The sequence below is a fragment of the Protopterus annectens genome, chromosome 4.part0, assembly GCF_019279795.1.
Source record: "Protopterus annectens isolate FY-2018-M chromosome 4.part0, PAN1.0, whole genome shotgun sequence".
In the NCBI taxonomy this organism is placed as follows: domain Eukaryota; kingdom Metazoa; phylum Chordata; order Ceratodontiformes; family Protopteridae; genus Protopterus; species Protopterus annectens.
Genome location: NC_056733.1, coordinates 591,404,141 through 591,424,054, shown reverse-complemented (window position 1 = coordinate 591,424,054; position 19,914 = coordinate 591,404,141). Strand labels below are relative to the sequence as shown.

At 40.3% G+C, this 19,914-nt stretch overlaps 1 protein-coding gene across 3 annotated transcripts in view; it reads right to left on the bottom strand.

Annotated features, from left to right (window-relative positions):
- The window catches only part of SCARB1 (scavenger receptor class B member 1), a 1,184,693-nt gene that overhangs the window by 72,310 nt on the left and 1,092,469 nt on the right, over nt 1–19,914 (bottom strand). For all 3 annotated transcript variants that reach the window (XM_044068528.1, XM_044068527.1, XM_044068529.1), the window contains exon 10: nt 16,348–16,399. In XM_044068528.1, the coding sequence (XP_043924463.1) occupies nt 16,348–16,399 (52 nt within the window). The remainder of the gene's footprint in view (nt 1–16,347; nt 16,400–19,914) is intronic.

Here is a 19,914-nt window from a genome sequence, read left to right as displayed (position 1 = left end):
ATTGTATAGATGCAATCACTAAGGCTACACTAATGGTCTGTCTAGTAAAAATACTGCAAAACGTAATAATAATAGTGCAAATAATAATGCACTAAAATCCAATTACAATATATATATAATACATGCATACTATAACGATTCAACTAGAACCTAAAAATATATGAAAATAAATGAATATAAAAATATACTAATTATTATTATTTGAAATGTATAATAATCAATAAATAACAAGGCTGTCGCTAACAACTAAGCGCTCATAAAATTGGAGCATAATGAATATAACTTATAATAAAATGCATAAAATAAATATAAAAATAAAACATGAATGACAACACATAAAAAATATAAAAATATATATATATATATATATATATATGTAAAAAATCTAAGACATGAAAGATTTATTATAATACTCTAATGTATTTTAAACATGTTAAAATTGTATGAATATAAGTAACAACTTCAATAGGTAGAAAATATATATAAAAATTTATAAATATGTACATAACTAAACCAGCAAAAATTGCTGGAAATAATTCACCTACGTAAACTCCTTAATTTCAATATAGGATACAATGAACATGTCTCATTCAATCCTGGTAATACGCAAGCATGACAACGCAATTGCCAATATTTTATTAGAAGTCTTAGAATTATATTGGTAATTGCGTTGTCATGCTTGCGTATTACCTTGTTATTTATTATTATACTTTTCAAATAATAATTATTATATTTTTATATTAATTTATTTTCATATATTTTTAGGTTCTAGTTGAATCGTTATAGTATGTATGTATTATATATATATTGTAATCGGATTTTAGTGCATTATTATTTGCACTATTATTATTACGTTTTGCAGTATTTTTACTAGACAGACCATTAGTGTAGCCTTAGTGATTGCATCTATACAATTTAAAATGTAATATTTATGTTTTAGTAACATTTAGTTACCATCTACGTGTCATCGTTGTTGTTGCCTGTTTTAGATAATGTTGATAGTTGCCTGGTTACGGCATTCTTTTTTTTGGCACCAAAACCGGCTATTTAAATGCTTTTTAAATTGTATTTGAGTTGGTCTGAAGAAGTCCCGCCACTCAGCAGGACGAAAAGCGCTTAACTACATGTTATCATAATAAAGACTGGCTGTTTATTCGAGACATCACCGTGTGGATTATTCATTTGGAGACTGTGCACACACTTTATTGGAGTTCTTTCCAGTCTAGCATTCATGGTGGAATTATTTATGTGACTGCGTTTTGTAACATCTTTAGCGAATTATACACTTATTTGGGTGGTCGAGAAGTAGCTGCAGTTTTCGTGGTGCTTTACCGGTTTGTGTCATTTGTGTTTTTTGGTTTCTTTAGATGTAGCATTTCTAAAAGAACTGGGTCAGACGTGGCTTGTAAATCAAGCAGAGATCACCTCTTAGTAGACGATATGAGACAGAGAATAGCTGGACTTTTTTGAGTCTGTCCATGAAGGACATGTGTTTAAGGCCTAGGATCCTCTTTGTGAGGTACTTTTGTGGCCTTTCCAGCTGATGTGTCTAGTGAAGTACATGCCAAATGGGGCATTATACTCGATGATTGGCCTAATAAGGGAAGAGTAGAGAGAGATGATGACCTCTTTCTTCCTGGATGCAAAACCCTTGGTAATGAGATGTGCCACGTAGTAAGACTTTCTGACCACAGTGGCAATGTGGTGGTTGAAGGAGAGGTTGCTGTCAACCTGTGACCCCAGATATCTTATAATGCCTTCAGTGTTCAGTGGGCTCCCATCGATGTGGTAATTAGTGGAAACTGAGTTTTTTCCAAAAGGGGATGACGTTGCATTTTTTGGCATTAAGCTTAAGGCCATGATTTTGACACCAGTTATTGGTCTCGGTGAGGCCTTTCTGTAGGATGTCTACATCACTTGGGGAGTTAATAATGGCTCCCAGCTTGCAGTCATCTATGAACCTGGTCCACCAGAGTCCCTCCATGTTGGCCTGAACTTCTGAGTAATAGATGTCAAACAGGAGAGGACCCAGGACTGATCCCTGTGGGACTCCACTCATGACTTGTCAGCGGTCTAACTTGGAGTCAGCTACTTTCACACTGTAGGTTCTATCTGTGAGCCAATTTGCAACCCACCTAGTGATATAGGGGGGTGATGCGTATTTTGGTGAGCTTGTCAATAATTCCTGAGTGGAGAACAGAATCAAAGGCCTTGACCAGGTTGAGGTAGGCTCTAGTGACTAACTCAAAGAAGTCAACCAGATTGAGCAGGCATGATCTACCTTTCACAAAACAATTTGCATGGGATCTAGAGTTTGGAGATTCCCTATATCCTTGTTAATTAGGTCCATGATGATGCGCTCCATAGCTATACATATCAGACTCATCAGGCTAATGGGGCAATAATTCCCAGGGTCTGTAGTCACTCCCCCTTTATGGAGAGGGATGACTGTAGCCATTCAGTAGGGACAAAGCCTGAGGTGAGGCTGTGATTGAACAGGGCACACAGTTGCTGTGACAGTTCATTCTCTAGTTCATGCAGAACACATCCAGGGATATTGTCAGGTCCAATGGAAGCTGTATTCTTGGCCTTGGACAATGCAGATTTAACTTGTGCTGCAGTAATTCTGGGTGCCTGGCATTCCTCCAGTATTGTGATTGGTCCTTTAGGGGGGAGAGAGAGGTAAAGTTGGCACTGAATCTGTTGGTCAGTACATTGGCAACATCTGTTGGTTCAGTATAGGAGGTACCATTGGGCAGTAACTAAGAGCAAACCTGGGTATTGCTGTGGAGATTCTTGATATAACTATAGAAGGCTTTGTGGTTGTTTTTAGTGTCTGCCGCAATTCTGCCTTCCTAGTTGGCTTTAGAGATTTTGATGAGGGATCTCAGCTTTTTCTTGAGGCCAATAAGGGAGTTTGTACACTCTTGAGACTTCACCTTTTTCTACAATGGTTTCTTCCCTTTGTTGTAGAGTTTATTAATGGCAGAGGACCACCAGATTGACTTCTTTTTTTTGGAGGAGAGCATCTTGGTTCTGTAGGGTATGGCTAGTTCCATGCATTTATGTACGTGTTCTTACAGTGCATTTGTGTCATGCATCTATTCTCCATTGACATGAGTGCTGTACTTATCTCCCAACCGTGCTGAATTACTCAATTTTTACCGAGTTTTGGGGTTCAAATGAAGGGGTGCCACAATTCCAGAGTGGCACTCCCTCATTTCCAATTTTTTCTTTTGTTTTTTTAATTTCCGCACTGTTAGAGCTGACTTCATCACGTGGGCAATGACGTCAGCTCTGTCAGGGCTGTTGGCCTGTCGGAATTGAGCTCAAAGAGCTCACGCATTACCGGCTGACCTGGCTGCTCAAATGCGAGTGGGAATGGCAACAAACAGTTGCTGTACAGTACTATGGATGATCATTATACTCTACGGCGGCAGCGGATTCCAAGTAAGGAGACAAGCAGGAATGACAATTCTGCAGCTGGGACTCCAAATAAGGAGACAAGCAGGAACGGCAATTCTGCAGTTGACTCTAAGCAAGGAAAGCATGTGTGTGTGTGTGTGTGTGTGTGTGTGTGTGTGTGTGTGTGTGTGTAAATGTCCCCCATTAATACACCTGGTGGCTAGAGGTATTCAGGCTCAGACCCTGTACCTTGGGTACAGACTAAAAAGAGCCTAAAGTCTCTAGCCACCACCACTTGTGAGCTTTGCCCAGGTGTTTTGTGCTAAGAGGTTGGGAGCTGTGGTGTGAAGTTAGAAATTAATTCACTAAATGATAGCCATTAAGTTTCAGTCTTCCTATTTTTCAGGAAGCTGCTGATTTGGCATATTGGTATGTTGCTCTGACTATAGTGCATAGGGTCATGGGTTCAAGTTTTCCAGTGAAATGCATGGTGGTAAAGCAACATTTTATTCTAGCAACTTTACAAACTTATACAAGCAATGCTTAAAATGTTTCCCTAGTTTTTGACCTTTTGTTCCCCCCCCCAAAAAAATGAAGTTGAAAATAAGTGTGAAAAGCTGTGCAAGATGCCTATGGCTTACACTACTGTTATTCTATTTATAGTGTGAGTGTGGAAGTAGACTTTTATGATGAAAATGTTCTGAATTGGGTAGTTTTGTCATTATTGGTTCATGCATTTTGTTTCACTGCCTACAGTATAGCCTACTGAAAAAAATGTTCAAACAATAAATTTAAAATGCGCTCTAACAAGTGTGTTGTATTATACAAGGAATATAACTGAATAAAGTCAGGAAGGTGTATCAAAAAAAGAACACATGTATGTTTCCTGTGTTGTATGCAAGGGGACAATGATTTGAAAAACAGCCCAAAAGTAATCTTTATCCACCACTGGCCAGATGCATTTTCTTTGGATGTGGTGTGGATTTCAATGCTGTTTCAATGAATGTGAGTTTCAAGGGCAGAGAAGTTTTAATGCCAAGTCTATTTTCATTGTGAGACAGTACAGTAGTGCTTTGTTTACCATATGTCTATTAGTGTTTGTGCATTGTTGTGCTGTAAAATGTAAAAATAAAATCCAAATAATCATTGTAGAAGTAAAGCAGTATGCACACATTAGTGTTTATGGTAAATGGGGCAAAATAGCCAGGTAATGGGACACTGGAATGGCTGCAGGGGGACTCTGGTGCCATATTTTGGCTGTCTGTTCTTCAGTTTACGTTTGAAAGTTGGCATCCCACAATTCCAATGGAGTGGGTAGGGTTATGTAATTATGTATGCAAATTAGATGTTAATCAGTGTACAGATTTGTACCGATTTTTTATGGGCCTTCTCCAGATTTTTGATGTTTACAGGTTGAGAGGTATGGTGCCGTAAAGTTAGCCACTTCTGTTTTAGGAGCCCAAAGTCAGAGTTGGAGACGTTTTTCATGGCGGTTACTGATACATACTGTATCTGTTTCTCTAAAGATTAGCTGGTTGCCAATGAATATGAGACAATTACTACATTATCTCAGGATGCCTATATCTACCAAGCTGGCAGTGGAGAAAATGGGAAAATGCCCATCCGTGGTGTCAGATCTTTCTTAGGTAAACTACAAAGGGGGGTACATTAGGGGTTTACAGCAGGTTAATTTGGGTGCTATGGGAATAGAAACTGCAACTTGACAATTTTGACTGAATTCATGTGTCAGTGCTCTTTTAGATTGCAAACAAACTGCTCTTTGCATGACTGAGTACTAGATAAAGTTACAGGCAAAGTTTTATAGGGAAAATTTTGTTTCTACATGCCTATGTTTATACAAGGCATTACGAAATGCTGCTGTGCAATCATCAGCAGAATTTATAGACTCAAAGAAAAGTGAGTAAACCAACCAAAATGTCCTCTTGTCAATGAACCATTCTCACCCTAAGCCTCTCTATGTGTTTCCTAACTCTGACAGACCAGGTTACCATTGCTACTGTGACTAGAATTGCAGTCCCTATCTTCTTAATGTAAAGAAGCTTTAGTTATCCAAAAGTGAAAATGTACCATAAACATGTCAAACAACAAGTCAATCACAGGCAATCCAGCAATGAGGAACACAGACTTTAAGGCAATTTTAAAGCACACTAGCAGCAGCTAGACCAAAGAAAAGCAAATATACTTTATAGTGATGAAATGCAGAAAAAATGCAATAAATTTAAAAATACAGCATCAGTCTTCTGAAATAGCTTTAAAAAAGTGCAAAATTTCAATTTAAAGTACTTATCTGAGACTGGGTGGCACCAGATGGAAGCCAAACACTCTGATCACACAGGCAAGGACAAGAAGCCTTTGTGAGCTCTATGGAACTGAACCAAGGGCTGTGCAGGCGCACAGAATCTATAGACTCAATAAGAAAAGTGACTAAAACAACTAAAACACCCTCTAGTCAATGAAACAATCTCACTTTAAGCCTCCCTGTGTTTTTCACAAAAAAGACAGACCAGACGAACCTTCTACCACCAGTAGAATTGCATTCTCAGTCTTTTTAATGTAAAAACATGCTTTAGTTAGTCAAAAGTGAAAAGGTACCAGAAACAAATCAAACAGCTACTTGCAACATGGGGTAAGCTGATTCCAAGGCAGGCAAGCCAGGAATGAAAAACAACACACTTTAAGGCAATTTCAAAGCACAATTCAACAGTCTAAAGGAAGGGCCTTCCCAATTTCAACTGTCAGTGCCCAGTGAGATGAGTAGAGGAGATATAAGACTCGGAGGAGGTTCCAGTACCAGGTACACAGGTGATGCGACTGGGAGGAGCTTCCAGGGCCAGGCATACAGGAGATGAGACTAGTAGGAGCTTCTAGGGCCAGGCATACAGGAGATGAGACTAGGAGGAGCTTCCAGGGCCAGGCACACAGGAGATGAGACTGGAAGGAGCTTCCAGGGCCAGGCATAGAGGAGATGAGACTGGGAGGAGCTTCCAGGGCCTGGTATATAGAAGAAGAGACAAGGAGGAGCTGCTTCCAAGGCCAGGGATACAGTAGGAGCAGGCAGTACAAAAGCCTCCAAGTTTAAATGTACAACAGGGAAAACCTGAGTGCGTGGGGAACAACAAAACTGAGCAAAATGGTAAGATAAGTTCAGTAGTTTAAACGTACTTCCCTGGGTGCAAATGAAGTCCAAATGTTTTGTTTGGTATTAACTTGAAGATAGCTTTTCAGCTTCCAAGAGTACAAAGACAAAGACAGATGACTGCTTGTGTAATGTAAAATACCAGAAGGCTAGAACTAGCTAAAAGCTCTAGCCAATAAGACTTATTTTCCCATAACTGCAGAAATTTCCCAATTCCCACTAGATTTAATTATGACAAGCTCTAGTTACAACTTACACAGCTGGCCAAAGCTGGATTTTGTTTTAAATTTGAAATGTGACCAACCCACAGAAATACATGAGTAATGTTGATAATCCACTTAAGAGTTCAGAAAAAATAAAGTTATGTAAAATCTTACCATTAACTTCAGATGTCCATCTTTTCACTGTTACAGTATTCATTACCTCTGGGGTCTCCTGTCAAGGACAGACAAACATCTGGCCAGTATTACAAAGCCTTTATTAACTAGAAGCATCATAGGTCAGTTGTATACTCCCCATGTAATTGCAGGACATAAAGCTGACACATATATGCTCCCAACTCAAAATAGGTACCCCATGAGAACCAGGATCCCCAGTGGAAAAGAGAACATGAACATCCAGGAACAGAAAGGAAAGAAAGGAGAGAAGGAGAACTTCTTGTCCAGAAAGAAAATACCACTCATGGAAAAAGAGGAAAATAACAAGGGGTAGGAGGGAGAGAGGGAGTCAATACTGCAACAGTGAAAAGAAGGACATCTATTGTTATGGTAAGGTTTTACACAACTGAACTATGTCCTTCTATTTTACTGTCGCAGTATTCATTACCTCTGTAAGAGTACAAAAGCTACTTGAGAAGGTAGGGAAGACGAAGGCAAGGAAGGAGGAGTCCTCTACAAACCCATGAAATATAGACTTGGTAAATTCTGCCCTGGCTCTGGAAATAATATCTAATTTGTAAAGTTTAGGCAAAGTGTGAACAGGAAACCAAGTAGCAATTTCAAGGATGGAGTTGGTGTCCAAGACCCTTGAAAGAAGCCCCTGAGAAAGTCACTGCCTAGTAGAATGAGACTAAACAGAAGCAGATAACTGTTTGCCATGAAAAATATAAAAAATAAAATGGCCTTGGAAATCCAGGAGGAGATGGTTTGCTTAGAAACTGTCAAACCTAATATCCCGGTATGAAAAAAACAAAAAGTTGATCACATTTATGAAATCCCTTTGTTTTGTCTAAATAATACCTGAGCTGTCTCTGAAAGTCCAAGGTATGAAGAGCCTTCTCAGTAGTAGACTGCAGAGAAGAGAAAAAGGAAGGTGGATAGACTAAAGGACAGTTCAGTGACCACCTTGGGCATAAAAGATGGATTCATACAGACAGACACCCTGTCTCTATGAAAAAACAAAAAAGGAGAGACTCTGGCAGAGGTTCAAGCAACCAATAAAACAGTCTTCTAGGTGCAATGTTGCAAAAAGAAGAACCAGCAGGCTCAAAAGGAGCCTGAGTCAGTTTTTCAAGGATAAAATTAAGATTCCAAGAAAGAGGAATAGGCTTTCTCAGGGGTCTGACATAAAGTACACCTTTTAGAAATTGCTTGACCTCCAATCTAGAGGCCAAAGGAGGATTCAGTGTCAGACAGGCAGAAATTGCTGACGAGAGCTTTCACTGAAAAATATTCCAAGCCAGCATGGACAAAATAGCCAAGGGACCCACAATGAAAAGGGAGCCTTGTGATGTTGAAGACACCAGATAGAACATCTCTTCAACTGGAACATGTACAATTTTCTGGTATTGAGGTTCCTGGCCTCCTGCAAGAACCTAAACACATCCTCAGAAAATTAGCATTGACAAGGAATCAAAACATTATTGCCAAAAGCACGAGTTGGGCAGGTGAGGATGAAGGAGAGATCCTTTGTCCTGCATGAGAAGGTCCATGCTGTGAGGTAACTTGTTATGGTTGCCCGGCCAAATGGAATAAGAGGGAGGAACCAGTGCTGTCTGGACCAAGAGGAAGTCACCAACAAGATTTTTGGAGAGTCCTTCTCAATCTTGTGAAGTAACTTGTGAAGAAGAGAAGGGGGGGAATAGACATAAAGGAATATTCACTTCCAAAAGAAAAACATGGCATACACTTTCCAAGCCAAAGGACTTGGGCTCTCCGGAAGAGAACTGAGAGTTGCACATTTAGACAGTAGGGAAAGAGATCCACTTGAGGAATGCTCTATCAATTAAGTATTTCCAGAAATACATCTCTGTAAAGCATCTATTTGTGAGACTGTGTTCTAAACCTGCTGAGAAAATCTGCCACAAGACTGCATTCTGTAGGTATATAGACAGCATGTAGGGTCACCTGCAGATTGATGCCTATTTCCATGCTTGAAGGGCTAGTCTGTAAAGAAGGTAAGATCTCATTCATGACCCCTTGCTTGTTGATGTACCACATTACTGTGATGTTGTTTGCATAAATCTTTAAGGGACATGGGCACCCAGAGAGTGGAAGAGTCAAAATGAGAGCCCTCTTTTCCTTGATGTTGATTTGATCTACCCTCTGCAGAAAAGATCAAAGGCCCTGAACCTTCAAGGTGCCTTAAGTAGCTCCTTTCCCCATTTCAGGGGCATCCATGAAGAGTTCCTGGAATGGCTGAGGAGGTTGGAAAGGAACACTTGGACTGAGAGATATTTGTTGAATCCAACAGTGAATCTGCAGTTTGAGACAAGGGAGCAGAAGAACTAGATACTGTAGCAGGTAGCAGTGTTGAAGCCACACTGATTTTAGATACTACTGAAACTTCCTCATATGAAGCCTGACACAGGGAAGCATGGCAATGGTAGATGCCATCAATCCCAGAGCCCTGAGAAATCCTCTGGCTGGAAGACAGGACAAGGGAAGCAGTGAAATAAAATAATTTGTGAGCGTCAAATCCTTGGAGGCAGGAAGAGAGGCCAACATTGGATCCGTTTGGATCCTGCAGACTAGTTGACTTCTGAAGGTTGACAGTGAAATGCATGCTGTGTAAGTTGGGCAAAGTGAAGTTCCTGCATATGGTTTGGGAAGGGGCATGAAGCAAATGGTCATACAGAGAGGGAAATATCTGAATTCTCTGAAGCCTGCAAAAAGCGACTACTGGAGGTAGGCATTTTATAAACACCAAAGTGAAAGTCCAAAAGGCAAAGCAAAGAGCTGAAAATGAGAGGAAGAAACACAGGAATACAATAATTTCCTGAATAGAGGGTAGATAGGAATATAAAGGTAGGAGTCCTTTAGATCCGCAAAACTAGAAAAGACTGAAGGGGCAACAAAGGAAACAGAGTCAAAAGAGAAAGCATTTGGAAGGATAGCACTTTGAGAAAAATGTTCAGAAATGAAAGATCCAGGACAGATCTTCAAGATCCCTCTTCCCTGGGGACCAGAAACATCCTAGAGTAAAACCCTGAACCACTTTCATTCTTTGGAATGGGTTGAAGGGTACCCTGGTCCAACAGACCCTGCAACACCACTGGAAAATGAAGATGTTCTTTAGAGGTTGAGGGATACCAGAGAAGGAAAGAAGGATCTCCAGGCCATAAAGTAATCCTGCCTGATAATGGACAGAACCCAAGAGTCTGTGGTGATTTTTTGCCAAACTGGAGAGACAGACAGAGAAAGCTTGAGGGACAAGGGAACCTGGCTGAGAGGAACAGGGGCAGAAAAGTCAAATGGCTGCAGACTTATCAGGAAAGGATAGATGTTTGAGTAGGCTTATGAGACAAGATGCACCTAGGAGCCTTCTTAACCTTGGAAGACTACCTAGGTAGCGTACATAAAAAGACAGTCTTAGTAGGATGGTTCCTCTAAAATTTGGGAATGGGAGAGTCAAAGATGTGCTTCAAATTTTTCAAGACCTTATCCTGATCCTGCAAAATCTTTATGAGTTTTGTCAAAGCAGTGTCACACAAATTTTGATTATCCAGAGGAGCATCCAGAAGTTTCAACTTAATTATCTAGTAAGGCGTGAATGCAAAGCCAAGAATAGCAACTCATCACAGAGCCACCCTAGAACAGGAATCAGCCACATCATAGCTGCATTTCACAGAGCAATGGGCAACCTGAGAAGTGGTACCCAACAAGGAGAGAGCTGAGGCCTTATCCTATGAGACAGGCATATCAGAAACAATTTTCACAATCTGGGAAAGAAGAGATAAAATGTATCTTGTTATGTGTTTCTGGTAATTTATAGCCCTAAAGGTTAAAGTAGCAGAAGTGTATACTTTTTTACCAATCCTCTTTACAGCTTTACTGCCCTTATCAAAGGGAAGGGGCTTAGAAAAATGCAACAGTTTACAGGGAACTAGAAGAAGGGCATTTACATAAGAATTTGCAGACATCTGGCACCTTATAGAACCTGTCAGGCTTCTTAGGTGTTGGAGTTTGGGAGTCTGAAGTCAATGAAGCAGCAGAAAAGGTATGCAATAGGGCAGCCAACACAGGAGGGACAGCAGAAGGTGTAGGACAGTCCATTTGTAAAAACTCATAATCCCTTTTCTGGATGTCTGACACCTGGAAGGAACCCCATTTGAAATGCTCCATCATACACAGGACTGTCTCCAAAGGATAGTTCTTTCAATGGAGAACCAGGATTAACAGCTTCCTTCTCCTCCAACCCAGTCTAAAGAAGGTAAATGAAAGGAATAAGGTAAGGAATCAGCATCTTCATCTGAGGACTCATGGTCCCTTGCACTTTTGGGGGTAGAGGGTCAAGCAGGTGCAGGAACCAAAACCCCCTGAAGAGGTTTCAAAGCCACCAAAGTATTGAGCAAACCTTATGCAAAGTCCTGGCATTCTCTTTGTGGATCGCTTGTAGCACCACATTATTAGTCTTCTACTTTTTTTAAAGGTATGTCCACTTTGAAAAACCATGATGGCTTGGACCCCTGCCTGGGTTCGATCAAGGTATCCAGTACCTTTTTCCTAACAAGGATCTGAGGAATGCTTTAGGCACCTTGGAGATTATCAGCTGTGATTCCCCTCAATGTCTGCTGGTGATGTTTGCAAGACCTCTGAGTATTTACAAGAACATGGTTCCATGCCGGCCTCCAAAAAGGTCATTGCAGAGGAAACTGAAATCAATACCAGATGATCCTCCAGGTTCTCATTCACCTTAAGAGAGACATCCAGGGAAGGTGGGACAGCAGCAGGGTCAGGCCTAAATTTCTTAGGTTCATAGGTGTTTACTAGGCTAATGACCACAATGGCATTTTTAAGCCTAGCCATGCATCCAAATCTCTGACAAGTTCTGGTATTATGATAAGTGTAAGCAATGGCTTGGGAGATGCACCATTTACAGGCTGTGTCCATTAGAGACATAGGGGCCAAACCAGGGATGAATTTCCTGTTCCCCATCCATTTTCCAAGTTAGACTTGAATCGGGTTAGGGAAGAACTCTGCTTCATGGATGGGGAGCCTGTTCCAAAGACTGGGTAGTCTCTGGGATACATACCTGTCTCTCCAGCAGGTCCTATTTATATCGCAGGAAAGGTTTTATTCTTTAGAATGGGTAATTCTGATGCTGTTTCATTTTCAAATATGGAGGATGTCCATCAGAGTGGGGTCTAACAATGCCTTGTATGCCAGACATAGATCTCCCCTCAATAGCCTGTCGGAGACAGAATACAGGAACAAGGCCTTGAGGTGGTCTGCATAGGACATGTTGCTTACATCCTGTATTCTTTTAGTGAGGAACCTATGTGGACATTCCAGTTGTTGGATATGCCTGGTTGGGTACAAACCAGAGGGTGCACTGTACTCAATGACAGGTCTGATGAATGCCAAATACAGTGGAACAATGACTTCCTTGGACCTAGATGCCATACCTTTGTTTATAAGTTGTGCAACATACAATGATTTCCCTCACTACTCTAGACAAGTGATGGTTAAAGGCTAGATTACTGTCTATGTGCATCCACAAGTCCCTGACTACTGGGTTAGTTCTTAGGGATGTGTTGTCAACATGATAGTTACCAGGGGTGGATGACTTCCTGAAAGATACTATTATGCATTCTTTTTGGCATTTAGTTGTAGTCCATGGCTATGACACAAGTTGTTTGCCTGTGTCAGCCATCATGGAGAACATTTGTGTCAGCGTGGGATTCAATGACAGCTACTAATTTACAATCATCTGTAATCAGCCAGAGAGCACTGACATTGGCCTTGACTTCAGAGAAATAAATGTGAAACAGGTGTGGTCCCAAGACTGATCCCTGAGGAACTCCACTTGTGACTGGCCTCTTTGTAGAGGTGGCCTCCCCAATTCTAACTTCCTGGGTCTGTCTGTGAGCCAACTGGCTATCCACCGGGTGACATAAGGGTCTGTACTAACCTCTTGAGTTTGTCAACAATGCCTGAGTGGGGCATTGTGTCAAATGTCTTGGCCAGGTCAAGGTACACAGTGTAAACCATTTTGCACTCATCCATTGCTTTGGTGACCTTCTTAAAGAAGTCCACCAGGTTGAGTAGGCATGACCTGACCTTGATGAAACCAAACTGGGTTGAGTCCAGTGTCAGGGGGTTTAGACAGCCAGAGAGCACTGACATTGGCCTTGACTTCAGAGAAATAAATGTGAAACAGATGTGGTCCCAAGACTGATCCCTGAGGAACTCCACTTGTGACTGGCCTCTTTGTAGAGGTGGCCTCCCCAATTCTAACTTCCTGGGTCTGTCTGTGAGCCAACTGGCTATCCACCGGGTGACATAAGGGTCTGTACTAACCTCTTGAGTTTGTCAACAATGCCTGAGTGGGGCATTGTGTCAAATGTCTTGGCCAGGTCAAGGTACACAGTGTAAACCATTTTGCACTCATCCATTGCTTTGGTGACCTTCTTAAAGAAGTCCACCAGGTTGAGTAGGCATGACCTGACCTTGATGAAACCAAACTGGGTTGAGTCCAGTGTCAGGAGGTTTAGAATGTCATTGATTATTTCCATGATGATTCTTTCCATGGCTTTGCAAGTGAGACTTGTGGGTCTGTAGATTCAAAGGCATGTAGATGGCCCACCTTCATGCAGAGGGATGACTGTTGCTATTTTCCATTCATATGTCATGAAACCTGTTTGGAGGCTACAGTTAAATAACAATTCCAGACAGCCTGATACATCATGCTTCATGCTATTTAGAAGGCATCTTGGGATATTGTCTAGGCCCACTGATGCAGTGCTCTTGCCCTTAGAGAGAGCATTAGGGACCTTTTCCTTAGTGATAACAGGGAAGTTATATTTGATAGCATTTCCTGAGGTAAGGTTGAGATGAAGAGAGGGGTAAAGGTGGAGGTGAATTTGTCAGCCAGTAGGTTTGCAGTATCTTCTGACTCAATATAGGTGGGTTCCATTTACAATAGGCTCTGCACACAATTGTGTATTGGCTTTGAGGTTGTGGACATAGCTAACAACTGCCTTGTGGTTGTCCTTGGCCTAGGAAGCCAAATTTACCTCAAATTTAACTTTGGTAGACTATTTGTCCTCTGAGTTGTTTGTTTGGTTTGATGAGAGTGCTTTTATCCTGCTGGATGCTACACATGCTAATTTTTGCCATGATTTTCTTCCTGCTGTTATATGGCCTATTGATTTTGTGATTCCACCAGGGTGGCTTGTTTTTTGAGTAAATTTTGTACTTCTTCTTGGTGGGTATAGCTGCCTCTATGCAGCTATCAACATGCTTGTATAGGGTTTCTGTGAACAGTTCTGCATAGGCAGCAGTGTTCTCAGGATTTATGGGGCTTGAAATTTTGGCAGGTTATCAGTTAATAGCAGGATGTTAGCCTTAGAGTAGTTCCTGAATATTCCAGGTTTAGCTGGGGTTCCAGGTTTTATTTTTACTTCAAAGGAGACTATTTTGTGGTCTGACCTTACCAGGAAAGACATTACAGTAGGGGCTGTGCAGCACTCTCCCATATTAGTGAGGAACAGATTCAGTATGGTTGCACCTCAGGTTGGTCTACTGACAATCTGGTCCAGGGAGTTTGTGTTTACAAAATCCAAGAGTCCTGTGCCTGTACATTTGGTGCCATTTAGGATTCCCAGTTAATAGTGGAGCAATTAAAGTTGCCCATGAATATGGTATTGGGTTGGATGCTGAGTGTTTCCAATAAGTTTAGATAAATGGTATGGGTTTCCTGGGTCATAGAGGAGAACTTATAACTTGCAAAAAAGTGGTAATGGATTTTGTCTGTGATGAGTTGACCATAGAGAAGTTCAAGTGCATTGTCCTGTTTGACCAGCCTGGATGTATATTTATTTTTGATGTAAATCAAGACACCTCCACCTTTAGTCCCTGTCTGTGTAGTAGCTGGTCTAAGGGTGTGGAAGACAGTATAACCTTGCACTGTTGGCTGTGCTCTCCATGGCTTTAAACCATGTCTCAGTGACCACACAGATGTCAGCATTCTCTAGGGTGACAGAGCTTCAAGGGAGTGGATTTTTTTGTCTAGACTCCTAGTACTGACCAGTAATACCTTTAGAATTTCTTGTCTAGACTCCTAGCACTGACCATTAATACCTTTAGATTTTCTTGGTTTTGATTTGCTATGTCCGAAATACTTTCAGTTTGGCACTGCCTAAAAAAAGGCACTATGGGAAAGGCTAATATTTGAAAGCCTAGGGGGAAGAGGTGCAGACCATCCCTTGCAAAGAAGTATAGTCTGTTGACCATCTCTCCTTCCATGATGGCAAATACTGCACCCCCCTTAGAATGACACAGGAAACTAAGGCAAATATTAAAGTCATCATTTTTGTTCATATTGTGGTGTCATCCTTGGAGAAGGTAAAAGACTGCTCAATTCTAGGGTCATGCCAGCCTGGAACACTTATTCCAAGAGCTCCTTAATATTTCTTTTCATACAATCTAGGGTGGTACATCTCAGGTCATTTACACCTATATGGACTATGACGGAGTCATACTGGTATTTGTGGTCCAATGACATGAGTGTGTGTATAATGTGGTAGATCATAGCCCCTGATAAATGACTGTGACTTTCTCCTTACTCAGCCTGGTGAGAGAGCCATCTTTTTAAGCAGCAACTGTACCTCAGGGTAAGCAGATTCTGCCATGGTACCTTGGGCCATCAACTTCAGACATTGGCTCTCAAGATAAATGGAAAGGAAAAAAAGACATCTATGCAATGTCTTTAGTACAAAAGTCTGACAGATGGAACATCGAGTGCGGGCATGAGATGCACCAAAGCAAAACAGGCATCTATCCTAGTGGTCCTTATAGGGAATCTGCCTCCCACACTGACATTTCTCTTTCTTGGATGACATGTAACCCACTATGAAACAGAATAAGAAGAAAAAGGAACACCAATGGGGTACTTATATGAAAGTGTAGGGTGGGTATAACCAGTACAATGAAGGACATTCAGACTGACATTCAATAATGGCATTTGGATTGGCTGCAACAAAATTCTAGGGTGGGAGCGGATGTATGTCACTTTTATGCCCTACGCTTGCGTGGAGAGCATAAGTCTGTCATACGGTGCTCCTCAGATGTTGGGCTATTCTTGGCAGGAGATCCCAGAGATACTGAATACTGCAACATTGATATAGGAGGACATCAATGGATACTATAAAAACCAAATCAGTTTATAGCTGTAGCTTTAGTGATCTTTATTATAAATGCACATATTAGGTGTCATAAGCTATCCTACAGATAAGTACTTTAACTTGGCAGTCAAACAGAAATACTGTTCTGTGTTACTGGAATTATCAAGAATGATGTTTCTATAAATGTGTGATCATTTCTAGTTTCACAGCTGTAACTTACCTCTGAAAACCAAAATAAGGGCATTACCACTGGAGCAATGGAACCAGTTTCTCTAAAAAACATAAATGGAAACATGCTTACATTTGAGGTCAGATGTATTTTTGCAATAGCCAACAGTTTAAACAGAGATCTAAGCAACAATTAACAAACTCTATAACCAGAAATAAATATACTCAGCTCTGTATATTTGCAGATAATCTCAAAGGTCTAGTCTAGTCCCAAATACTAGTAGTATTCTTTACCAAGCCACTAGTCTCTTACAAACCATTAGTAGCTCACCATAACATATAACTTAGATATCTACTTAGTATTTTCCACCAAACTACTAGATTTTCTTTCAAACCAGTCATGCACCAGTCTTGTCACAATCACCAATAGTGTTACTGCTAACCCAAAATCTACTCTCTTCTCAACCATTAGTACTTCCTTCATCTCGGTTAGAGACCTACTTCAACTCTTAAACCTTTGTATCTAATTCAATAAACCCCATTCCTCCTTCAGTCTCATTACAACCGCCATACTAAACAATAAATCCCTTCCAACTGGCCTGTCTCTCTAGAACTTCAATGAACTGACATCCCAAACCTTTGATCTCTAGCAGTATTGCACAACAGCCTGCTTTCACACTAACATTAATAAACTGTATAACAGAAGAAAAAAAAAAGAAAATAATGACTAGATACAAAACGTTCCTTTCCTGTCATCTCAAGAAAGTGCTGGAACAGATCAGCATGGATTTTAAAAATTATACTAGAAAATGCAAGGGAGAGTACAAACCTAAGGTCCCATGGACACCAAAGAAAACTACAAATCTTTATTCTGTTTTGTCAGACAAAATTAGAAATACTATACACCCAGATAGTCCACAGCAATACAACACACTCCCCAGGGACATAGCCACCATTCCTAGCAGACAAATGCAGTGCAAACTTTACCCTAACTACTTTGTTCCCCACAACATTCTTAAAATTATACCCCCCCCCCCCCAAAAAAAAATAGTCTGGAACAAGTTTTGGATTCCCTGTCCAAACCAACGAATAACTACACCATGTGAAAAGACAACATCCTGTACTGCATTCTAATTAGTGCCAAGTATACTCTGAGCATTTATATAAACTAATCAAACTTAGCTTAACCTCTGGATTTAAGCATAAAGCATGGGATAATGGCCATCATGATGCCTCTGTACAAGGGCATTCCCTCCATAGATTCCCCTAGGGTTATTAGCTTTACCAACCTTATATGAAAAGTCATGAAATGAGTGGTAACAAACTCATTAATTTGAACACATGAAATCTAACCAACCAATAACCATACCAATTATCCTTTGCAAAGAGTAGATCCCATCTCTTAAACTTGATAGGCTTCCTTGAAAAGGTTACAGAGGCTGTGGGCAATGCCACATAATGTACAATGCTTAATTTGATCTAAAGCATTTGGTACTGCCCCCCATAATAGCATTAATAAACAATTTGCAAAATACAAAGTTAAGCTTTTAAAATATAATCTCACACAAAATAATATACAAATTCTTCCTTCCTGGCCTTTCCAATCCAACTGTAATGTGGTTCAATGCCTACCTAAATAACAGATTACAGTGTGCCAAATGGCAAAATGTCACCTCAACCTACACACTTGTTACTGTTGAAGTACCTGAATGATCCATTGTAGCTCTCTTACTGTTTAATAGTTTCACAAATGGTCTAGTGTTCACCTCTGGACAAGCAATACTAATACAATATGTGGATAACTCTTCACTCGTTTGTTCAGTAAACACCACTTCTGAACTGCAGGCTAACTCTCAAGAATTTGTTTCCTTCATGGAAACTTAGCTTTAACCATCACAGTTTAAAATGCATCACATTAAAATCAAGGTTATGCTACATACTCCTAAATCAAACACAGACAACAAACCTGCCTTCATTGTCACATCCTCAGCATCAAAATAGAACTGGTCCATACATAAAACTACTGCGAGTAATCTTGGATGAATATTAGAACTGGTCCATACATAAAACTACTGCGAGTAATCTTGGCTGAATATTAGAACTGGTCCATACATAAAACTACTGCGAGTAATCTTGGATGAATATTAGAACTGGTCCATACATAAAACTACTGCGAGTAATCTTGGCTGAATATTAGAACTGGTCCATACATAAAACTACTGCGAGTAATCTTGGATGAATATTAGAACTGGTCCATACATAAAACTACTGCGAGTAATCTTGGATGAATATTAGAACTGGTCCATACATAAAACTACTGCGAGTAATCTTGGATGAATATCTAACAGTAACTGTCACATTCAATAAGCAATAAAAAAGAAAATTCAACAGAAACCAAGTCTTTTATACAGGACAAAAACAGTCCTCACAGATTTATGCCATAAAACCACAGCATCAACCTACCTAATCCCAAAGCTGCTCTGCACAGTGTCTATCCTTATTAACTTACACTCCACTCTAATTTGTAAAATCAAACATAATTATCCTTCACAGCTATAACCCTTTACCCCACTAGATCCATCAATGACCTATACTGATTTTGACCTACAGTGAGAAAGGTTAGCAATTCATGGCTGTGACACACCTATATCCTAGCTCCCTATAAAACTACTGGACTTTTCTGCCCATGCAGACTTTCCTGTACACACTGTATTATCTTCCTATATAGACCATAAATTGTACTTTCTTAACTGTAACATTTATCTATATTATTTCTACTTGTATACCTATAAGGAATTTCACAATTTTGTCCTTTCATCTATGGGCATAAGCTATTTCTCATTGACCTATAGTGTGCGTGTGTGCGTGTGTGTGTGTGTGTGTGTGTGTGTGTGTGTGTGTGTGTGTGTGTGTGTGTAGGAGCACGCGTACGCACTCACAGACACACACACTCATTTTGTGTATATGCTTCTGTTTGTTACATATTGTAATCTTCCTTATTAACAGCTTTGTTTATATACCTTGTTAATGCTGTATAGATGCTTTTCTCCCTGGGATTGATTAGGGCCAGTTAAGTTTATGTAGCAAACCAATGGAAATTAATAAATAATAAGCAAATAAATTAACCCATATGTATGTAAATCACTGGCCTGCTAACTGGCTATCCAACAAATCTCAGAGAAGAAAACTTAAACTAGTGAAGTTTCACAGGTTCAATGATGGGTCCTCTTCTCTGCAGTATTTATTTTGCAAACATCCAGGCCATTGCCCCTCAGGTGTGGTTATTTAAATTTGCTGATGATTGCAAGCTTAACTGTATTATTCATGCATAAGCAAACAGCAATACACTCCAAAAGGGCTTGATAATAAGCACAGCCAGTGCACAGATAAATAGCCTTAAACTGAATGCAAAGAAATGCAGGGTTAATAATGTTTAGCAAAAAAAAAACACTCTGTGGTGTAAATGATATTCCCTTTCGATCAAATCAGGTCATGAGAGATCTTTGCATGGTCAAATGGGGACCTAGACAGAGTAATGGATCCCCCCAGACATTCCAGTGTCCCATTACTGGGCTATTTCTCCCCAGTTATCATAAACTCTGTTCAAACCTGTCAATGT